Consider the following 16750-nt stretch of genomic DNA (forward strand, 5'->3'; position numbering starts at 1 on the left):
AGACACACACACACACATGCGCGTGTGCAGCTTACTATGTATGTAGACCAGCCTTGAGCTCAGCTCTGCCTGCCTCTGCTGAGCGCTGGGTCGAGGTAAACATCAGCATGGCCAGCTTGAACTCTCCTGTGTAGGCCAGGTTGGTCTTGCACTTCCAGCAGTCCTCTGACCTCAAGCTTTAGAGTAGCAGGCTTGTGCCACCACCCCAGCTTATATTGTGTATGTTTTAAAATACAACTTGTAAGGCTACATTAGGTCTAAGATACCTATGGTAGCCTTAGAGTAACCAAGTAGAAATTGAGGTCATTTTCTTTCTAAAAATTTAGTGTAATTTTTGTGGGGTTTTGTTTGTTTGTTTGTTTGTTTGTTTGTTTTGTTGAGATTAGTGTAATTTTTTTAACTGCCTTACTACTTTATGTTGTTATTGTCAGAGTTAACTTAAAATTAACACTTTAAAATAATGTAATAACTAAATTATCATATTAAACTCAAGAAACAGTCTAATACAATTTAATCATTTTATACTTTTGTATAAAACCCCAACAAAAGGTTTTACAAAAAGCCTAAGAATTCAGATTCCACTGTAGCACTCACATTCCATGTTAAATAGATGTTACATGATATTAAATCTATCAATTATATAATTTTGAATTATAAGTGGACTTATGGTGTAAAGGCCAGTGTTTGTTTAATGGAGTCACGGATGAGTCTGGTGATAAGTGTGTGTTCTCATGATGGGAAGAGACCTGAAAAGAGAGTGCCATTGCAGCTGACGGCTAGAGAACGTTCCGTGCAGGTCAGTAGGATAGTGTTTCTGATTCATCAGTGTTGACGCACATTACTCAAAAGCAAGTTTGTAAGTTTTATTTATAATGTCTTTAAGATAAAAAAATTTCCCCATAATCTTAATATTAGTCTTCATTTGGATTCAATGTAAGAAAAATCTAAAAGTAAAAATAAATCAAAAGGTTTTATCTTTTAAATTGTGTACTTATTACCATATTTTGAGATAGGGTTTCACTCCACAGGTAAGGCTATCCTAGACTCAATATTTAACCCAGGCTGGCCTCAAAACTTCTTAAAAAAAAAAAAAAACATAAAAACAAAAGAAAACTCTTGTCTCAGCTTTACAGATTCAAGGGTAGCAGATCCTTTAAGTCTGTCATAACTTAGTTATTTATTTAATTCATTAAAGGTGCAAAAGACTTGAGACATAATAGATCCTCTATATATTTATTTTTAATATAGCATACCCATAGAGGAGTGTACAAAGCCTAAATTATAACTTGGTGAGTGGTTCCATGGTCAGCACTAGTAATGTGGTTACTGACTACTGAATATCTTTTTACAGGAGACTTTGCAGCAGTTGATTATGATGTCATTGCCAAATGTCTTGATCATTGGCAAAAATCCCTTTTCTGGTAAGTCTTAAGTCTGTATGATGTGCTAATAATGCCTATGTTTGTTTAACATTAATAATGTTTACCAAGGATATGACCATTTATCTCCATCCTCAGTGGCTTTTCTTCAACCTCAATTGAAAAGTTGAAGATGCTGTTTCTGTAAGAAAAGAAGCTGTTAGTGAGATATACACACTCAACACTAAATCTGATACATCAAGCTGGTGCTTTTGGGGAGGTTATGATTTTTATTATCTCATTCTAAGCAATGGTGTTAGAAAAGGACTGATGTTGAGACAGTTAATTTCTATATTTATATACCTGTTTACTGCTGCCAAAATTTTGGAGCTCTGGATTTTTTTTCTTGTTGTTTTGTTTGTTTGTTTACTAGTTCATTTGTGTAATCATATGGATTGAGTTTTGGGCTCAATTACTTGCCAAGCTCCTGTATCATTGAACTGTACTCCACCCGTTAAGTTGAAGTTTTACTGATGAACATTTTAATTTATAGTAAACTATTTCTTAGTGGAAGATGAGAGACAGTTTCTTAGATTATTTAAATTATTATACTCAAAAAAGTCTTACTCCTTTACTAGAATGTTACTTATATTTTCCTGTTTCTGGGACTTGATCCTAGAGCCTCACATACACCAAACATGAGCTGTACTCATGCATCCTAGAATTTGCTTTTTGAAACTGAGTAACTAGCAACTATAAAACATCCCAGCAGAGGACTACATGATACTCAGATTGAATATATCTTCTCTAACCTGAACCCTAGCCCAGTTGAAACAAAAATAAAACCCAAGTAAAAGGCAGTATGTAGGCAGCTGCTTTTACAGAGGAATCTACCAATGAAATACATTAGTAGTGAACTCAATTAGAAATTCACTTATTTAGATGATCTTTAGAGATGTTTCAGGGTATTGGGTTATATAAGATTAGCATGTAAAATGGGATTATTTCTGATTCCATATGCATTTAGTAAGTAAATACCAAGTCATAGGGTAGACATGGCTTTTGTGCTAGGGGACCTTGTGGTTTGGTGAAAGTTCCAAAGATTCCTGTGAGATAATATAATTCATATGACAAAGATATATACAAAATGCTAGCGCATGTAACAATACAGAGCTGTTACCTACTCAGGGTTGGGGTTGGGGGCCACAGAAATGTAAGACACATCTAGGGTGATGGGATTTGAGGGGAAGGAGAGCAACTTGCTGCCAAAGTTAAGGCAGAAGAGTGTGTGTGCTTGTATAATGATTACTAAAATGGCTTAGTACAGCTGGAAAAAATGTTAATTTAAAAGTAAGAGGAAATATTGACTATGAAGAGCTAAATTTCATTACAAGTATGTTAACCTGATAGCGAAAATCTCTCTGAATGTTACATGTTTGTGCTATGTTCAGCCGAATATTTTAAGACAATCTTAACTGAACACTGTTGACAAGGGGTGTCTGCAGTTCTGTTTTGGACTGATAACTTTTATCCAGTTTTTTACATATACTTTCTTTTTTTTTTAATTTATTACTGTAAAATAGGATCTCACACTGTAGCCCCAGGCTGGCCTGGAACTCACTATATGGTACAGGCTAGCTCATGTAGTTCTTCTACTTTAGTTTCTTAAATGTTGGGATTACAGGTATGAACTACCACATCCAGCTTATTTTATTAGACTTACTGTGATGAGCATTTAAGGTTCTGATCCTTATGACCTGTGCAGTGAGAAATCTGTTTAAATTATATAGGTAGATGAACCCTAGTGTTTATGTTCTAGTAGGAAAATAATAAAGAAGAGCAGACCCATTAGCAGCCACTCTGGCGTGCCCTTATGTCAGCAAGGCTGATGTAGTGCAGTCTGTAGGAAAAAGCAGATGGGTTAGTGTGCTTGGCTTAATTTAAGACTTGTTTGTCTGCACTGTCGCCCCTTCAAAGGGATGTTCTTGACGTGTCTTCTGCTCTCACCACTTTGTGCACACATAAGACACCTGTTTACATTCCACTAGTTCTTTACAAAGTTCATTTTTTTACAATCAGTCATCTCTAGGATTGATTGTCCAGTGTGTAAAGGAGTTGAAACAAAGCTAAATGCTGTCCTTACTAGTGTTTTTATTTCAGAGCAAGGCACAGAAGAAGTTAAAAAGTTGCTTTTACTCTTACTTGGTTGTGCAGTTCAGGTAAGTTAAAATATTTCTTCATATATTCATTCTTACAAACTGTCCTTGAGGCTCTAGTTTTCTGAAAGACTTGATATTCTTAAGTATATCACCTTATAAAGAAATTATGTCAAAGAACATTTCATTTAAAGAAATTAGTTGTAGTATTAATGTCATGTTTTCCCCCTAATTTAGAAGCATCTCCATACGTTTCTTCTAGTTTGCTTATGCAAGTTTATGACTTAGGAAAAGATAATTGGGAGTAGCAGTTAAGAGAGGATTTGGGGCTGGAGCAATAGTTAAGAGCACTGGCTTACTCTTCAAGAGTACCCAGGTTTGATTCCCAGCACCCACAGATTCCATTCTCATGAAATCTAATGTCCTCTTCTGACCTTTGTGGGCACCAGGCACAGCCATAATGCACAGGCATACTATACGCAAACTCCCTTCACATAAAAATAAATAAATCTTGGGGAATTTGTGGGAAATGTTTTTGTATGTACATGACTGTTTATGTATGCACATGTAGGCATGGGAAGACCAGAAGTCAGTATCGGGTATCCTTTCAGTCAACTTATTTCTTGACCTAGGGTATCTCACTGAACCTGGGACTCTCTGATTTAGCTATACTTGCTCGCCAGCGGATCCCAGGGATCCCCCTGCCTCCCAGCATTGGAATTACAGGTCCACACAGATGCACCCAGCTCCTTGTCTGGGTGCTGGGATCTGAACCCATGTTATGCACACACAGCAGGCACTTTCCTAACAGTCAGCCTTGGCCCTATTGTTCCTTAATGATAGCCAACAGTTACTGAATACATAGTTTGCCAGGTGTGACAGTTTATATAGGTTTTCTTGCAATCTTTTTCCCAAATAAGGTTGGTGCTTGGGTAGATACCTAAGTTATTTTTACAAAGTTGATACTTGAGAGTGTAGGGTGCTGCTTTGATAATTACAGTGGGAGTCTGTATCAACAACAAATTGAGAATCACTTTAGATTTAGGTCTGTTTGCTTGTAGGCTAAAGCATACTGGCCTGACTTCCATATCTACTTACCTAGATTTTTCCATTTAATTAACCTAAAAAACAACAGTGTGTGTGTGTGTGTGCGTGTGTGTGTGTGTGTGTGTGTGTGTGTGTGTGTGTGTGTGTGTGTGTGTACATGCCATGACACACTTGTGGAAGTCAGAGAACAGCTTACTTAAGACATGTCTCTAGATGCCATGTAATAGTTTGTATTTTTAGTTTCTGGGAGTTTCCCCCTCTGGGCCACCAATCTCATAAGAGCTCTGGGATTACAGATGCATGCTAGCACATCCAGGGTTCCTGTATCAGGGTATCACACTTGCATGGCAAGCGCTTTATCCACTCACCGTCTCTGAAGGCCACTGCTTTTTTAAAGAATGAATTATTTCAATGTACAGTTGTCCTGGGTCTTTCATAGAGTCAAGTATTCTGAGTTTTGCTTTAGAGTTTGATTTATTGTTCCTCTGAGACAAGGTCCCCTGTACCCCAGACTGGCCTCAAACTTGTTATGTAGCTCTTGGATTTCTGATCAGTGTACTTCCACCTCTCCATGCTGGGATTACAGCCATGCACCACCACACTCAATGTATGCAGTGCTTGGAATTGTAAGTTTGTATTCATGTATGCGAGGCAAGCACTTTCCCAACTGAGCTATGGCCCCAGCCTATGAAATGATATTTTTGTAAACAAACAAATGAGTTCACTAGTAATATTTCACATTTATCTACATATATTCTAGAATTTGTTGGCTTTGAGATGACTGCTTAGGAGATATGTTTGGTTTACATATACTAATTAAACATGATGTAGCCAACATCAATGTTGAATATATATGCGTGTGTGTGTGTGTGTGTGTGTGTGTGTGTGTGTGTGTGTGTATCATAGATAATGATCAGATCAGAATTATTTGTATACCTACACCATCAAGACATTATTTGTTTTAAGGGCCTACAAAAATCTTCTGTACTGGCTATTTTTTAATGTTCAGTTAACTGTCCACCATGGCCCTACTGTACAATATATGGCATTAGAAGTTATTATCCTATCCATCTATCAGTGTGTCAATTAGCAGTCCCCTGTTCTAATCTGTTTCTACTCCAACTCACCCCAACCTCTTTTTTTTTTTTCTGAGACAGGGTTTCTCTGTGTAGCCTTGGCTATCCTGGACTCACTTTATAGACCAGGCTGGCCTCGAACTCACAGAGATCTATCTGCCTGCCTCTGCCTCCCTGTCTTTCTCTTCTTAACACCCTTTCTACCTTTTAGTCACCACTATGGGGGCACTATTCATATATAAATAAGTCATTACATTTCTATAATATGTTGTACATGATTGTTTATTTACCAACCAATTAAATATTAAGGTAAATAATGTTGTTTGTTGGTGCTGATATTCCAACTGGTTATCAGGTCTTTAATTGGAAACATTAAATCCATTAAACATTAAATATATATTGCATTTGCTTTTAAAAATACCTTTGTTCCTTTGTTGGTGAATATAACAGATGTAACTGATAAATGTAGTTTATATAATGTATAAATGTAGTTTATCTCAACACAGTGCTAGTGAAGAAACAGTGATTTGTAGGCTTATAAAAGGGGATGTATGTTTCTTTTTTAAATGGTAGCAGAGAACCATAAAACAGTTAAATTGGGGTACTCTAAATTAATATTAATTATTGTATTTCATAATTGTCATTTTGTATTCTGATTAGCTAAAAAATTATTCACAAGTCAGTAATTACAGAAATGTTAGATTAAGAAATTGGGATTGCTATTTGTGAAAAGCTGGTTCACATATGCTGTGAATGTATAGTTAGGAAGTTAATTGACAGTTCTTACAAGACCTGCTTAGTGTTTCCTAGTCCAAAAGAGATGCGTGTTTTTAAGCCTGTTGATCTCTATTTCATTCCCTCCAAAGCCTTTAGTTCCTACTCATAACTAGGAATTGTGCTTTCCTGGTAATTTACTTTTAAACATTTTTATGTCATCTCAGTAGTTTAGTTTTTACTGGGATATAGAACTCTGGGTGACAGTATGGAGTATGTTCAGATGATCGTATAACGACACAAGTAGAGCATTAGAACCTTAACTAACTTGAATCAGGCCTTTGTAAGTTTCTTAATGATCAAAGAGCCAGTTTTCTTCTTGAGGGTGTGTTGTCTTCTCCGGCTCTGTAATTGGCCCGGGAGATGCATCTCAGCCTGGCACAGGGAGCGCTGTCTATTTGGTATGCTCCTCTCATTTGGTAAGCCACAAGAATACAGTTGGAGTAGCAGTTGATTTGCTATATGAGAGATGTAGACAGAGGCAGAGATGAAGATGTGTGTTGTTATTTAATCCTTATTGGGAAAAGATTAGGTTTATATTGTACGTTTTTAGCTGAAGTAAAACTTTTAAAAAGTTGACAGTAAGTGGTTGCATGTATATTTATATTCAGTATTAAATTTTGCCCCTGGTTACTTTGCTACAGTAGAAACAACCCAAATATTTATTGTAGTACATTACAAATGTTAAACTGGAGCATCAAAGTTAGCTTCTTTTATTAAGATTGATAGGATGAATATGAGAGAATAAATTGTAAGCTTGAGTAAAAAATTGCCTAAGTTTTTCCCCCAAGAAGAAAGGCAGTGTTGTTTGGTGACAATCAGGGACTGACTGAGCATTTTGGCAGTATTCCGAATTCTGCCACTGACTCACTGTGGTTTTTGGCAAGTAACTTGTTCTCTCTGAAACAAGTTCTTGATTCTTTACTTCTCTGTTTGTAAAGTTAGCATAATAATATCCTGACCTCAGATGTGTTGTGTAATATGTTCCCACTTTAGAACTTTCCCGCATGAAATAGTGTAGATTTCAGTGCATGGCTCTTAAATGTTTCAAAATCATTGTATCTTTATTAGGTAAATATATCTGAGAGGTGGTTTAAATGTAGAATAAAACCTTCACTGTGCTGTTCAAATGTAAAGCTTGATATGTTTTAATTTATATATAGCATTTTAAGAACAATACTGGGTCTGAATGCTTCTCTCTGCCCTCCCCCATTTATTTCAGTGTCAGAAAAAGGAAGAATTTATTGAAAAAATTCAAGGTTTAGATTTTGATACAAAAGCAGCAGTTGCCGCACATATTCAAGAGGTAACAACCTATATATATGTATATATATTCTTTTTATTTCATTTTATTTTATGTTTTATTAATTTATTCATATTACATCTCAATTGTTATCCCATCCCTTGTATCCTGCCATTCCTCCCTCCCTCCCACTTTCCCCCTACTCCCTTCCCCTATGATGGAGACTAAAAAATATAGAATGTTTCACGAATTTGTATGTCATCCTTGTACAGTGCCCATGCTAATCTTCCCTGTATCGTTCCAATTTTAGTATATGTGCTGCCAAAGCGAGCACTATGTATGTGTATATATGTTGATTTACTTTTTATGAAGCTTGCAGTGTGTTTTTAAATATTATCTCCTCAAATACTTAGTTACAGGATAAACAAGAACAATTAAAGATCAAATATAAGTTAACCTTTTATATTACTTTTTCTCTTTAGAGAGAGATAATCTTCTAAGTGAGTTATGTGTGGCACAGTACTTACTACACATTTACTCTTACTTTTGTCTATGAGGACATGAAATGTTGAGGAATGAAGTTTATTCCTATATTAGGTAGCACAGAATGAATGATGGGGTAAAGATAATAAGTTTAGTCTTTATGTGCTTTTTCTTAAATGATCATTTTTATGAGCTGTTATCTGAATTACACAAATACATTGATTTAAAAGATCATATTAGAACAAACCTTTCAGCTTTTGTGGTTGAGCTAATTCTATACTAAAATGAAGTCAGTATTTAAATATTAGCCATTCTTTATTTCTCTTGCCTCTCTAAAGGTAACTCATAATCAGGAAAATGTGTTTGATCTGCAATGGATGGAGGTGACAGATATGTCTCAGGAAGATATAGAACCACTCTTAAAAAATATGGTATCACATCTAAGAAGACTGATAGATGAGAGAGATGAACATTCAGAGGTTAGTAAATTTCTTTCATTTTATTATGGAAGTGTGTTTTCTTTGCTCTTTTCTTTTTTCTTTCTTCTTTTAAAGTAATTTTCTAAAGTTAAGACCCTTTTCCTTAAGGTTAGGTAATAATAGACTATAATCATCCTTTGGTATATGTGGGGTATATTGATTCTAGGACTTTTTTATTCTTCTTTTATTAATTAATTTGTTTATTCTCTTTCCATCCCATTCATAGCCCCCTCTTTCCTCTCTTCCAGGTCCTACCCCCCCCCCCCATTCCTCACAAAAGGAGTGTCATACTCATTCACCCCAGCTCTTCAGGTCGTGTCAGGACTGAACATGTCCTTTTCCTCTGTGGCCTGGAAAGGCAACCCCACCAGGGGGACTTGATCAAAAAGCAGGCAACAGAGCCATGTCAGAGACAACCCTTGCTCCCCTTACTAGGAGACCATATTGAAGCCTGAGCTGCCCATCCATACATCTGTGTAGGGGATCTAGGTCTAGTTCATGTATGGTGCTTCAGTCTCCGCAAGCCCCTCTGGGCCCGGATTAGTTGCCTCTGTTGGTCTTCTTGTGGAGCTCCTGTCACCTCCAGGCCCTTCTATCAACCTCCCCACTTTCCCACAAGACTCCCTATGATCCGGCCAGTGTTTGGCTATGAGTCTCAGCGCCTTTTTCAATCTGGGACTGGGTGTAACCTCTCAGATGACAGCTATGCTAGGCTCCTGTCTGCAAGCATAACAGTATCACTAATAGTGTCAGTGGTTGGCTCTCTCCCATGGGGTGGGTCTCAGATTGAGCCAGGTATTGGTTGGACAGTCCCTCAATCTCTATAAAGGTAGAGCACATCTTGTAAGCAGGCTAAGTTTTGGATCAAAAGTTTTGTGGTGTTCTCCTCCCACTAGGAGTCCTGTCTAGTTAGAGGGTGTCCTCTTCAGTCTCAGTGACCCCTGCTACTATGAGTCCCAGCTAGAGTCCCATATTCTCCTAGAAGCCTACCCTGTCCTCGGCCTCCAGCTTGTCACAGAGATGCCTCCGCCCACAGTTTCTCTTCTCTGCAGGTTCTCTGTCTTCCTGCCCCTAATCTCCACCATCATTTCTCTCTCTGTTCCCTTTTTTCAACCCCTGCTGTCTATTCTATTTCCCCTTCCGAGTGAGGTTTAAACATCCTCCCTTGGATCCTCCTTGTTATTTATCTTCTTTGGGCCTGTGAATTGTAGTATGTTTATCCTGTACTATATGGCTAAATCCACTGATAAGTGAGTACATACCATGTGTGTCTTTCTTAGTCTGGGTTACCTCACTCAGGATGATCTATTCTAGTTCCATCCATTTGCCTGCAAATTTCATGATTTCCTTGTTTTTGGTTGTGGAGTAATATTCCATTGTATAACTAAATATACCACAGTTTCTTTTTTGTTTTGTTTTGTTTTTTGGTTTTTCGAGACAGGGTCTCTCTGTGTAGCCGTGGCTGTCCTGGACTCACTTTGTAGACCAGGCTGGCCTCGAACTCACAGCGATCCACCAGCCTCTGCCTCCCAAGTGCTGGGATTAAAGGCATGCGCTACCACACCTGGCTATACCACAGTTTCTTTATCCATTCTTCTGTTAAGGGAAATATAGGTTGTTTCCAGATTCTGGCTATTACAAATAAAGCTGCTATGAACATAGTTTATCAAATGCCCTAGTTGTATGTGGAGCATCTTTTGGGTGTATACCCAGGAGTGGGATAACTGGATCTTGAGGTAGAGCTAGTACCAATTTTCTGAGAAACTTCCAGATTGATTTCCAAAGTGGTTGTACAAGTTTACACTCCCATATTACTTTCTCACATACTCTGGTGCCTCACCTTTGACCATGTCCCCTGGAGGGGGAGACCTGGTGGCACTCAGAGGAAGGACAGCAGGTTACCAAGAAGAGACTTGATACCCTATGAGCATATACAGGGGGAGGTAATCCCCCTCAGGAACAGTCATAGGGGAGGGGAATAAGGGGAAAATGGGAGGGAGGGAAGAATGGGAGGATACAAGGGATGGGATAACCATTGAGATGAAACAAGAATAAATTATTAAAGGAGAAAAAAAAAAACAAAGTTTGCACTCCCACCAGCAATGGAGGAGTGTTCCCCTTTCTCCACATCCTCACCAGCATATGCTGTCACTTGAGTTTTTTATTGTAGCCATTCTGCTGAGTTGTTTTGCTTTGCATTTCCCTGATGACTAAGGACATTGAACATCTCTGTTGAGAGTTCTCTGTTTAGCTCTGTATCCTATTTTTTAATTGGATTATTTTGTCGGTGTTTAATTTTTTTTAGTTCTTTATATACTTTGGAACTCTAGGACCTTCCCAAGATAGTAAAATCAATCCCAGTCCTCAGGAGGCCCAGGAAGGCAGTTCTCCTAGTTTGAGGCCAACCTAATCTACAAAGTAAGTTATAGGACAGCCAGGGATACACAGAGAAAGCCTGTCTCAGAAGAGCTTAAAAACAAAAACAAAAAGCTAAAACCATGAATTCTCAAAGTCTCTTTTAACAACAACCAAAAAAAAGGTATACCAGGCATCATGCACTCAGGAGGCAGAGGCAGGCAGATCTCCTGTGAGTTGAGGCCAGCCTGGTCTACAAAGTGAGTCTAGGACAGCCAAGGCTACACAGAGAAACTCTGTCTTGAAAAACCGAAAAAAAAAAAAATAGAAAGAAAAAAAAAGTACAGTGTTTACATATAATTCTACAAATATCTTGTGTGTGTTAAATCACCTAAAATAATGAGTAGTATATAAATAATAAACAAATAGTTGTTTTCCTGTATATTACTTATGGAGCAGTGACAAGAAAAGGTCTGTGTGATGCAAACACAGGGGATTCCCCTCCCATACCATCCACAGTTAACTTTGCAGATGTGAAACCGACAGGTATAGCATCTATTAATGTCCTTCTTTTGTTGTTATTGTTTGTGTTTGTATGTATGTGTGTATTTGTGTGTAACACAGGAATTAGAAAGGAAGTAAAAGAACTTAAGATTTTTAATAAGCAAATTATATAATTCCTTTTTCGATCAGCGTTACTGTGATTTTGTTCCTGTGTGTTTTTCGAGTCACTCCTGTTACTTTGGCAGTAGTGCAGAAGTATGAGATGGAATGTGTGGCTGATGTAAGTGGAAAAACCATTGCCTTGAAGCACAAGAATTTGCTAAATTTCTTGGTTTTACTGCCCATCTGATCCCACGTTAGCGGGGAAGTGACAGGCAGTTAGGGAGTCAGTGCCCAAACAACCCTTGTGGTTTTGTTCTTTAAAATTATTTTATAAAGTCTCACATACTAAAGGTTGATCTCAAAGTTAGTATCTAAGGATGACCATGTTTATGCAGGAATTAAGTGTTTGTTAAATATCCTCTCCTAGGTACTGTACTTAAAAATAGGAAATGTTAACAAAATTAAGGGTAGTTAAGACAACAGGAAAATGAACAAAAAGTTGACTGTAGAAACCTTTGCTTACTCTTAGAGCATTCGTCCATTTTGGAGAGTAAAGGCATTGTACAAACAGACAGGGAAGCTGGGGTGTGTTTCTGGGTGAAAGGACGGGTATGTTTTTGTCAAGGACATGTAAAGTCAGTCGCCTTCAAAATAAGAAGGAAGGAATTTTGTGTCTTTTTTACATAGAAAATGCACTGCACATATCTTTAAAGAGCAAGAAGGAAAGTACAAGAATGATATAGAAAATCCTGAAATGCGGAATATCATTTGAGTGGAAAATGTGTAATAATGAAGCAAGTAACTCTAGCTGGTTAGTTGGAGGAGTCATTTGTTGAAAAGCAATAATAGCAGTTTTCTGTTTTAAGCTTAAACAGAGGAAAAGAAATAATTTACAAAGTGTTTCTGGGACCGCTTGCCCCAAAATATAATTAAGTAAAAGGATCTCTACATAGTATGGAGAGGTTCCTTGAAAACAGGCAGTAAGATCTAAGTCCAAGCAATAATTAGTTTCTACTTCAAGTTCCATCACTTTAGAGTGGGAATCAAGAAGCTAGACACGATGGTATACACCTGTAACCGCAGAACTATGGCCGCAGAAGCAGGGGGTCCAGGAGCTCAAAGCCATCCTTGAGTACATACCAAGTGTTAAAACAACCTAGGCTACATAAAACCTTGCCTCAACACAAACAAAGAAGAAAGCCAGAAAAAAATATGACTGTAGTCAAACTTGAATTTTATCTTGTAAAAAGGTATAAAAAGCAAATTTATTTTAGCATTTACACAGAAAGCACATTTAAAATACATATGTCAACTTGAAATTTAATTGTATTGCACCTTTCGTTGGTTGTGTAACTTCGGTTTGCATTAGTTTCTATCAGCATCAGTTTCTTATGTCTAAAGTAGATAGACATTTATTGAAAATTATAGTGCTGAATGAGATCTTGTTGGAGATTACTAAGGAAAAAAGTATAAGCTTGTGAGATAATAAAAATAATAGTTTAAAATTAAAAGTGAAAAAGGATACTTAAGAAGGATAATTGCATTTCCAGGCTGAGTAAGAACTCTATAGAGTAGTTTAAAAATAATCTCTTACATTGGCCAAAGGAGCAGTTGAGGGATAAAAAGGTTCATTCAAGGGTAGACATGGTCACATAGAAGCAGCGACAGCAAAGCAGGCAGGCCTTGGGTTCGTTACTAGAGAACCTTACATCTGTTGAGTAAATAGTGGACATCCAGTCATAGAGAGATGGGAAGCTGGACGGTATGCTCTGAAGAGTTTAAGAAGTGGTTGCCAACCAGAAGACAGAGATACTGAAATAATTTCCCAAGGATGAATCCTGGCACATGATAAAACAAAACAAAAAAAGAGAGATGGCGCAGCATTCAGGAGGATGTGTTGCTCCTGTGGAAGACCCAGGTTTGACTCTCAGCCCATATGGTGGTTCACATTTATCCGTAACTCCCAGCTCCAGGGGATCCAGCGCCATGGCCCCTAGACATAGGCATGATGCACATACATTCAGGAAAAACACCTGCATATAAAATAAAATGAACAAATACTTTAAAAATTAATTAAAAACAAGTGATGAGGAATAAGATGGCAATTTCACAGTGCCACAGTCTCTCTGGGTTGACAAGTCAAATTTGCCTTGCAAGATAGGTATATTTGCCTGAGAAAGTTTAAAATAAAACAAACAAACAATGGTTTAGGATAAAATAACTTACCAGTAAAGAAAAGAAAAATTAGGAGAATGGAGCAGCATGGTTGTATAAAATATATGTTGGTTGCATACTTAATCCAATAAAGGAGAGATTCGGGAAAACAGAAGGTCTGTGCCCCGCTGAGGGTCTTTGGAGAAAGGACTTGGGGAATCTATGAGGCGAGGAATGCTGTAGTAATAGAGAGCACGGAACACAGGGCACAAAATGAGCAGCAGCACGGAGTCCCAGTATCACTGTTAGCTAGCTGTGTAAGCACATAGTCTTTGTGCCTCAGTCATCTGACCTCCAGAAAAAAAGAGGTTACCACAACCTCAAAGGCCTTATTTGCCTTACAGATTGCTTCGATTATAAAGTTGTAAAACAATATTGTCTAATTCTGCAGTGGCGGCAAGATCATGTTCCTAGACTGCCCAGTATCGCACCAACAGATAGATGCCTGCTTTGTACTTAAAACAGCTCATGTGACTAATGAACTGACTTTTGAGCTGTTTAAATTTTTATTAAATAACCACCTGTGCTACTAGCTTTCATAATTGGCTAGCAAGACAAATCACTGTGATTTTCTTTCCTGTGAAACATGTCTTTTATGCCATTCCAACAGTCATTACCTAATTATTTTGTCATAAGTTATCTCTTTTATTTAAAAAAAATCTAGGAAAGAAAAAAAGCATTGACATGTTTCAGTGTTATACTAAGTACTCATTCATGAACTGTTGAATAAAAGTTAAAATGACAGCTAATATGACCAATTAAAATCACGGTTTTGTTACTGTTTCTTTGTTTATTTTGGAGATAGGGGCTCACCATGTAGCCCTCGCTGACTGAAACTCACTAGGTAGACCAGGCTGGTCTCGAACTCACAGTGATTCCCCAGTGTCTGTCTCTGCCTCCCAAGTGCTGGGGTTAAGGGTCTGCACCACTACACCTGGCGAAGCTGAGATGCTTTTGGTCAGTGAGTTGTTTTATTTTAGTTAGCATTGCTGTGTGTAGGTTACTGATGTGTCGACCGTAACCCTGATTTTACACCTTCGATCCTTAGACGATCATAGAACTCTCTGAAGAGCGAGATGGTCTTCATTTTCTGCCCCACGCCTCTTCATCTGCACAGTCACCCTGTGGTTCTCCAGGCATGAAGCGAACTGAAAGTCGACAGCATCTCTCCGTGGAGCTGGCTGATGCTAAGGCCAAGATCCGAAGACTTCGGCAGGAATTGTGAGTCTCTGATTGTCAGTATTCGTTGAAACGGTGCGGTAACAAGGATGACCATAGCGGAAGTTTAACTTTGTAGACCAATTGTCCTCTGCTGTTAACCTAAGTCACACTCTTTATTAGTATTTATCAAAATGAGAAAAAAATGCCTATAATCCCAATACTCAAGACGTGTACGCAGGAGAACCCACTAATCCATGGGCATCCTCAGATACAAAGTCAGTCTGAGCCTATCCTAGGCTACGTGAAATCCTGACTCAATAATAGTAGTAGTAATGACCATGTTATTTTCAAAGACTGAATAGTTGGTATGTAATATTACAAAAATTATTTTATATGTAATCTACATTAAGTCGTTGAAATGCAGTCATCTGCTTAGTAAAATATTCAGAATTTATTAGCATTGATAAAAGCTCATTACAGAAAATCCAATATAAGTTTTACATATTCACTCTTGAGTGAACTACAAGGAAAAGCATGACCAACCTTTGCTGAAGATTTCGGATTTTGTTCTTTAAGGAGAACAAAGGATTTTTGATTTTGGGCTTTCTCCTTTTAAAAATTTGTTTTCCTGGAATTTGAGCTTCAGAATGTAGGTTTTAAGTTCAAATACACAGTATAGTAATTACATTTGTTTATTGATTATTTAAAGTTACTTAGAATAGTGAATTGGATATGCAAGATAGAAAAAGCATTGGTCTGTAGGAAATTTTGAAAACAAAAAAAAATGCAGCTTTCACTTGTGGATGTCTGCATTATTATGTGTCTATTGAAGTGAATACGCCCAGGACATTCTATAAACAGCTGCACCAGGAAAATGAGGGAAGAGATTGCTGTTATTAGTTTGACTGGCAGCTAATGGATAGCCTAAACAGTGACCTCGAGTTCTTCCCATATAATTTAGCCCAATCTTCTCTAGTCTTTAGATGAAGTATGCAATTAGAATTGCAGTGATGGTTGTGAATTCATTTAACATTTTGCATTATATTAGAATTTAATTTTCAAATAGAATTTACTTGGCCTCAGAATATATTAAAAATTCAAACAACCTTGAGAAGATTGACAAAAATTGGTTTCGTGTGTAATGATTTGAAAACATAAGTAGGTATTTTTAAGTGAGTGAAGATACCAGATGCATGCCGCAATATTTTCAGTAACGAGCATTTTGTCAAATCTCATATAATAGCTTTAAAAGCCTCCTCTTTCAGATATTTCTTAAGATGACATGTAGGAAGAGTTTCTTTTGTTTTAATGGGGATAAATAGTTCCTGTAGTGGATTTGCTGCAAAAATCTTGGTTTAAAAATAAAAGGAGTTGATTGCTTTATCCCTAATGGAAATTATAAAATAAATAATTAGAATATCCTTTGTATTGACTATTAACTGATACATGCTTATTTATAGGTGAACCCAAATAGTAGAATTGATTTTGATATATAGAGTAAAAGTATAATTTCTGATTAGATAGAGTAACTAACTTCTTTATTAATTAAACTTTTTATACCATAATTAACATTATTGAAGACTTCCTTCAACTAACTGTTCTTTCTACCACCATTGATTCCATGTTTTGGGTTTTTAAAAAATATAATTGTTAATTATCTTGTTAAAAAAGAAAATACTTTTGTAAGATGTAATTCAGTATGTGACAATTCATTCTTTTAAAGTGTACAATTAAATGGGTTTTTCAGTTGTGCAATCACCACAATAATTGAACAACAGTGTCTTTGTCCCACGCTCTT

The 16750-nt window shown here is 37.1% G+C and overlaps 1 protein-coding gene across 7 annotated transcripts in view; it reads left to right on the plus strand.

Annotated features, from left to right (window-relative positions):
• The window catches only part of CCDC88A (coiled-coil domain containing 88A), a 121158-nt gene that overhangs the window by 40861 nt on the left and 63547 nt on the right, over window positions 1-16750 (plus strand). For all 7 annotated transcript variants that reach the window (XM_084799757.1, XM_084799758.1, XM_084799756.1 and 4 more), the window contains exons 4-8: window positions 1352-1421; window positions 3519-3577; window positions 7634-7717; window positions 8476-8616; window positions 14840-15012. In XM_084799757.1, coding sequence (XP_084655883.1) covers window positions 1352-1421; window positions 3519-3577; window positions 7634-7717; window positions 8476-8616; window positions 14840-15012 — 527 coding nt within the window. The remainder of the gene's footprint in view (window positions 1-1351; window positions 1422-3518; window positions 3578-7633; window positions 7718-8475; window positions 8617-14839; window positions 15013-16750) is intronic.

The sequence above is a fragment of the Acomys minous genome, assembly GCF_964271855.1.
Source record: "Acomys minous genome assembly, chromosome: 10".
Classification (NCBI taxonomy): domain Eukaryota; kingdom Metazoa; phylum Chordata; class Mammalia; order Rodentia; family Muridae; genus Acomys; species Acomys minous.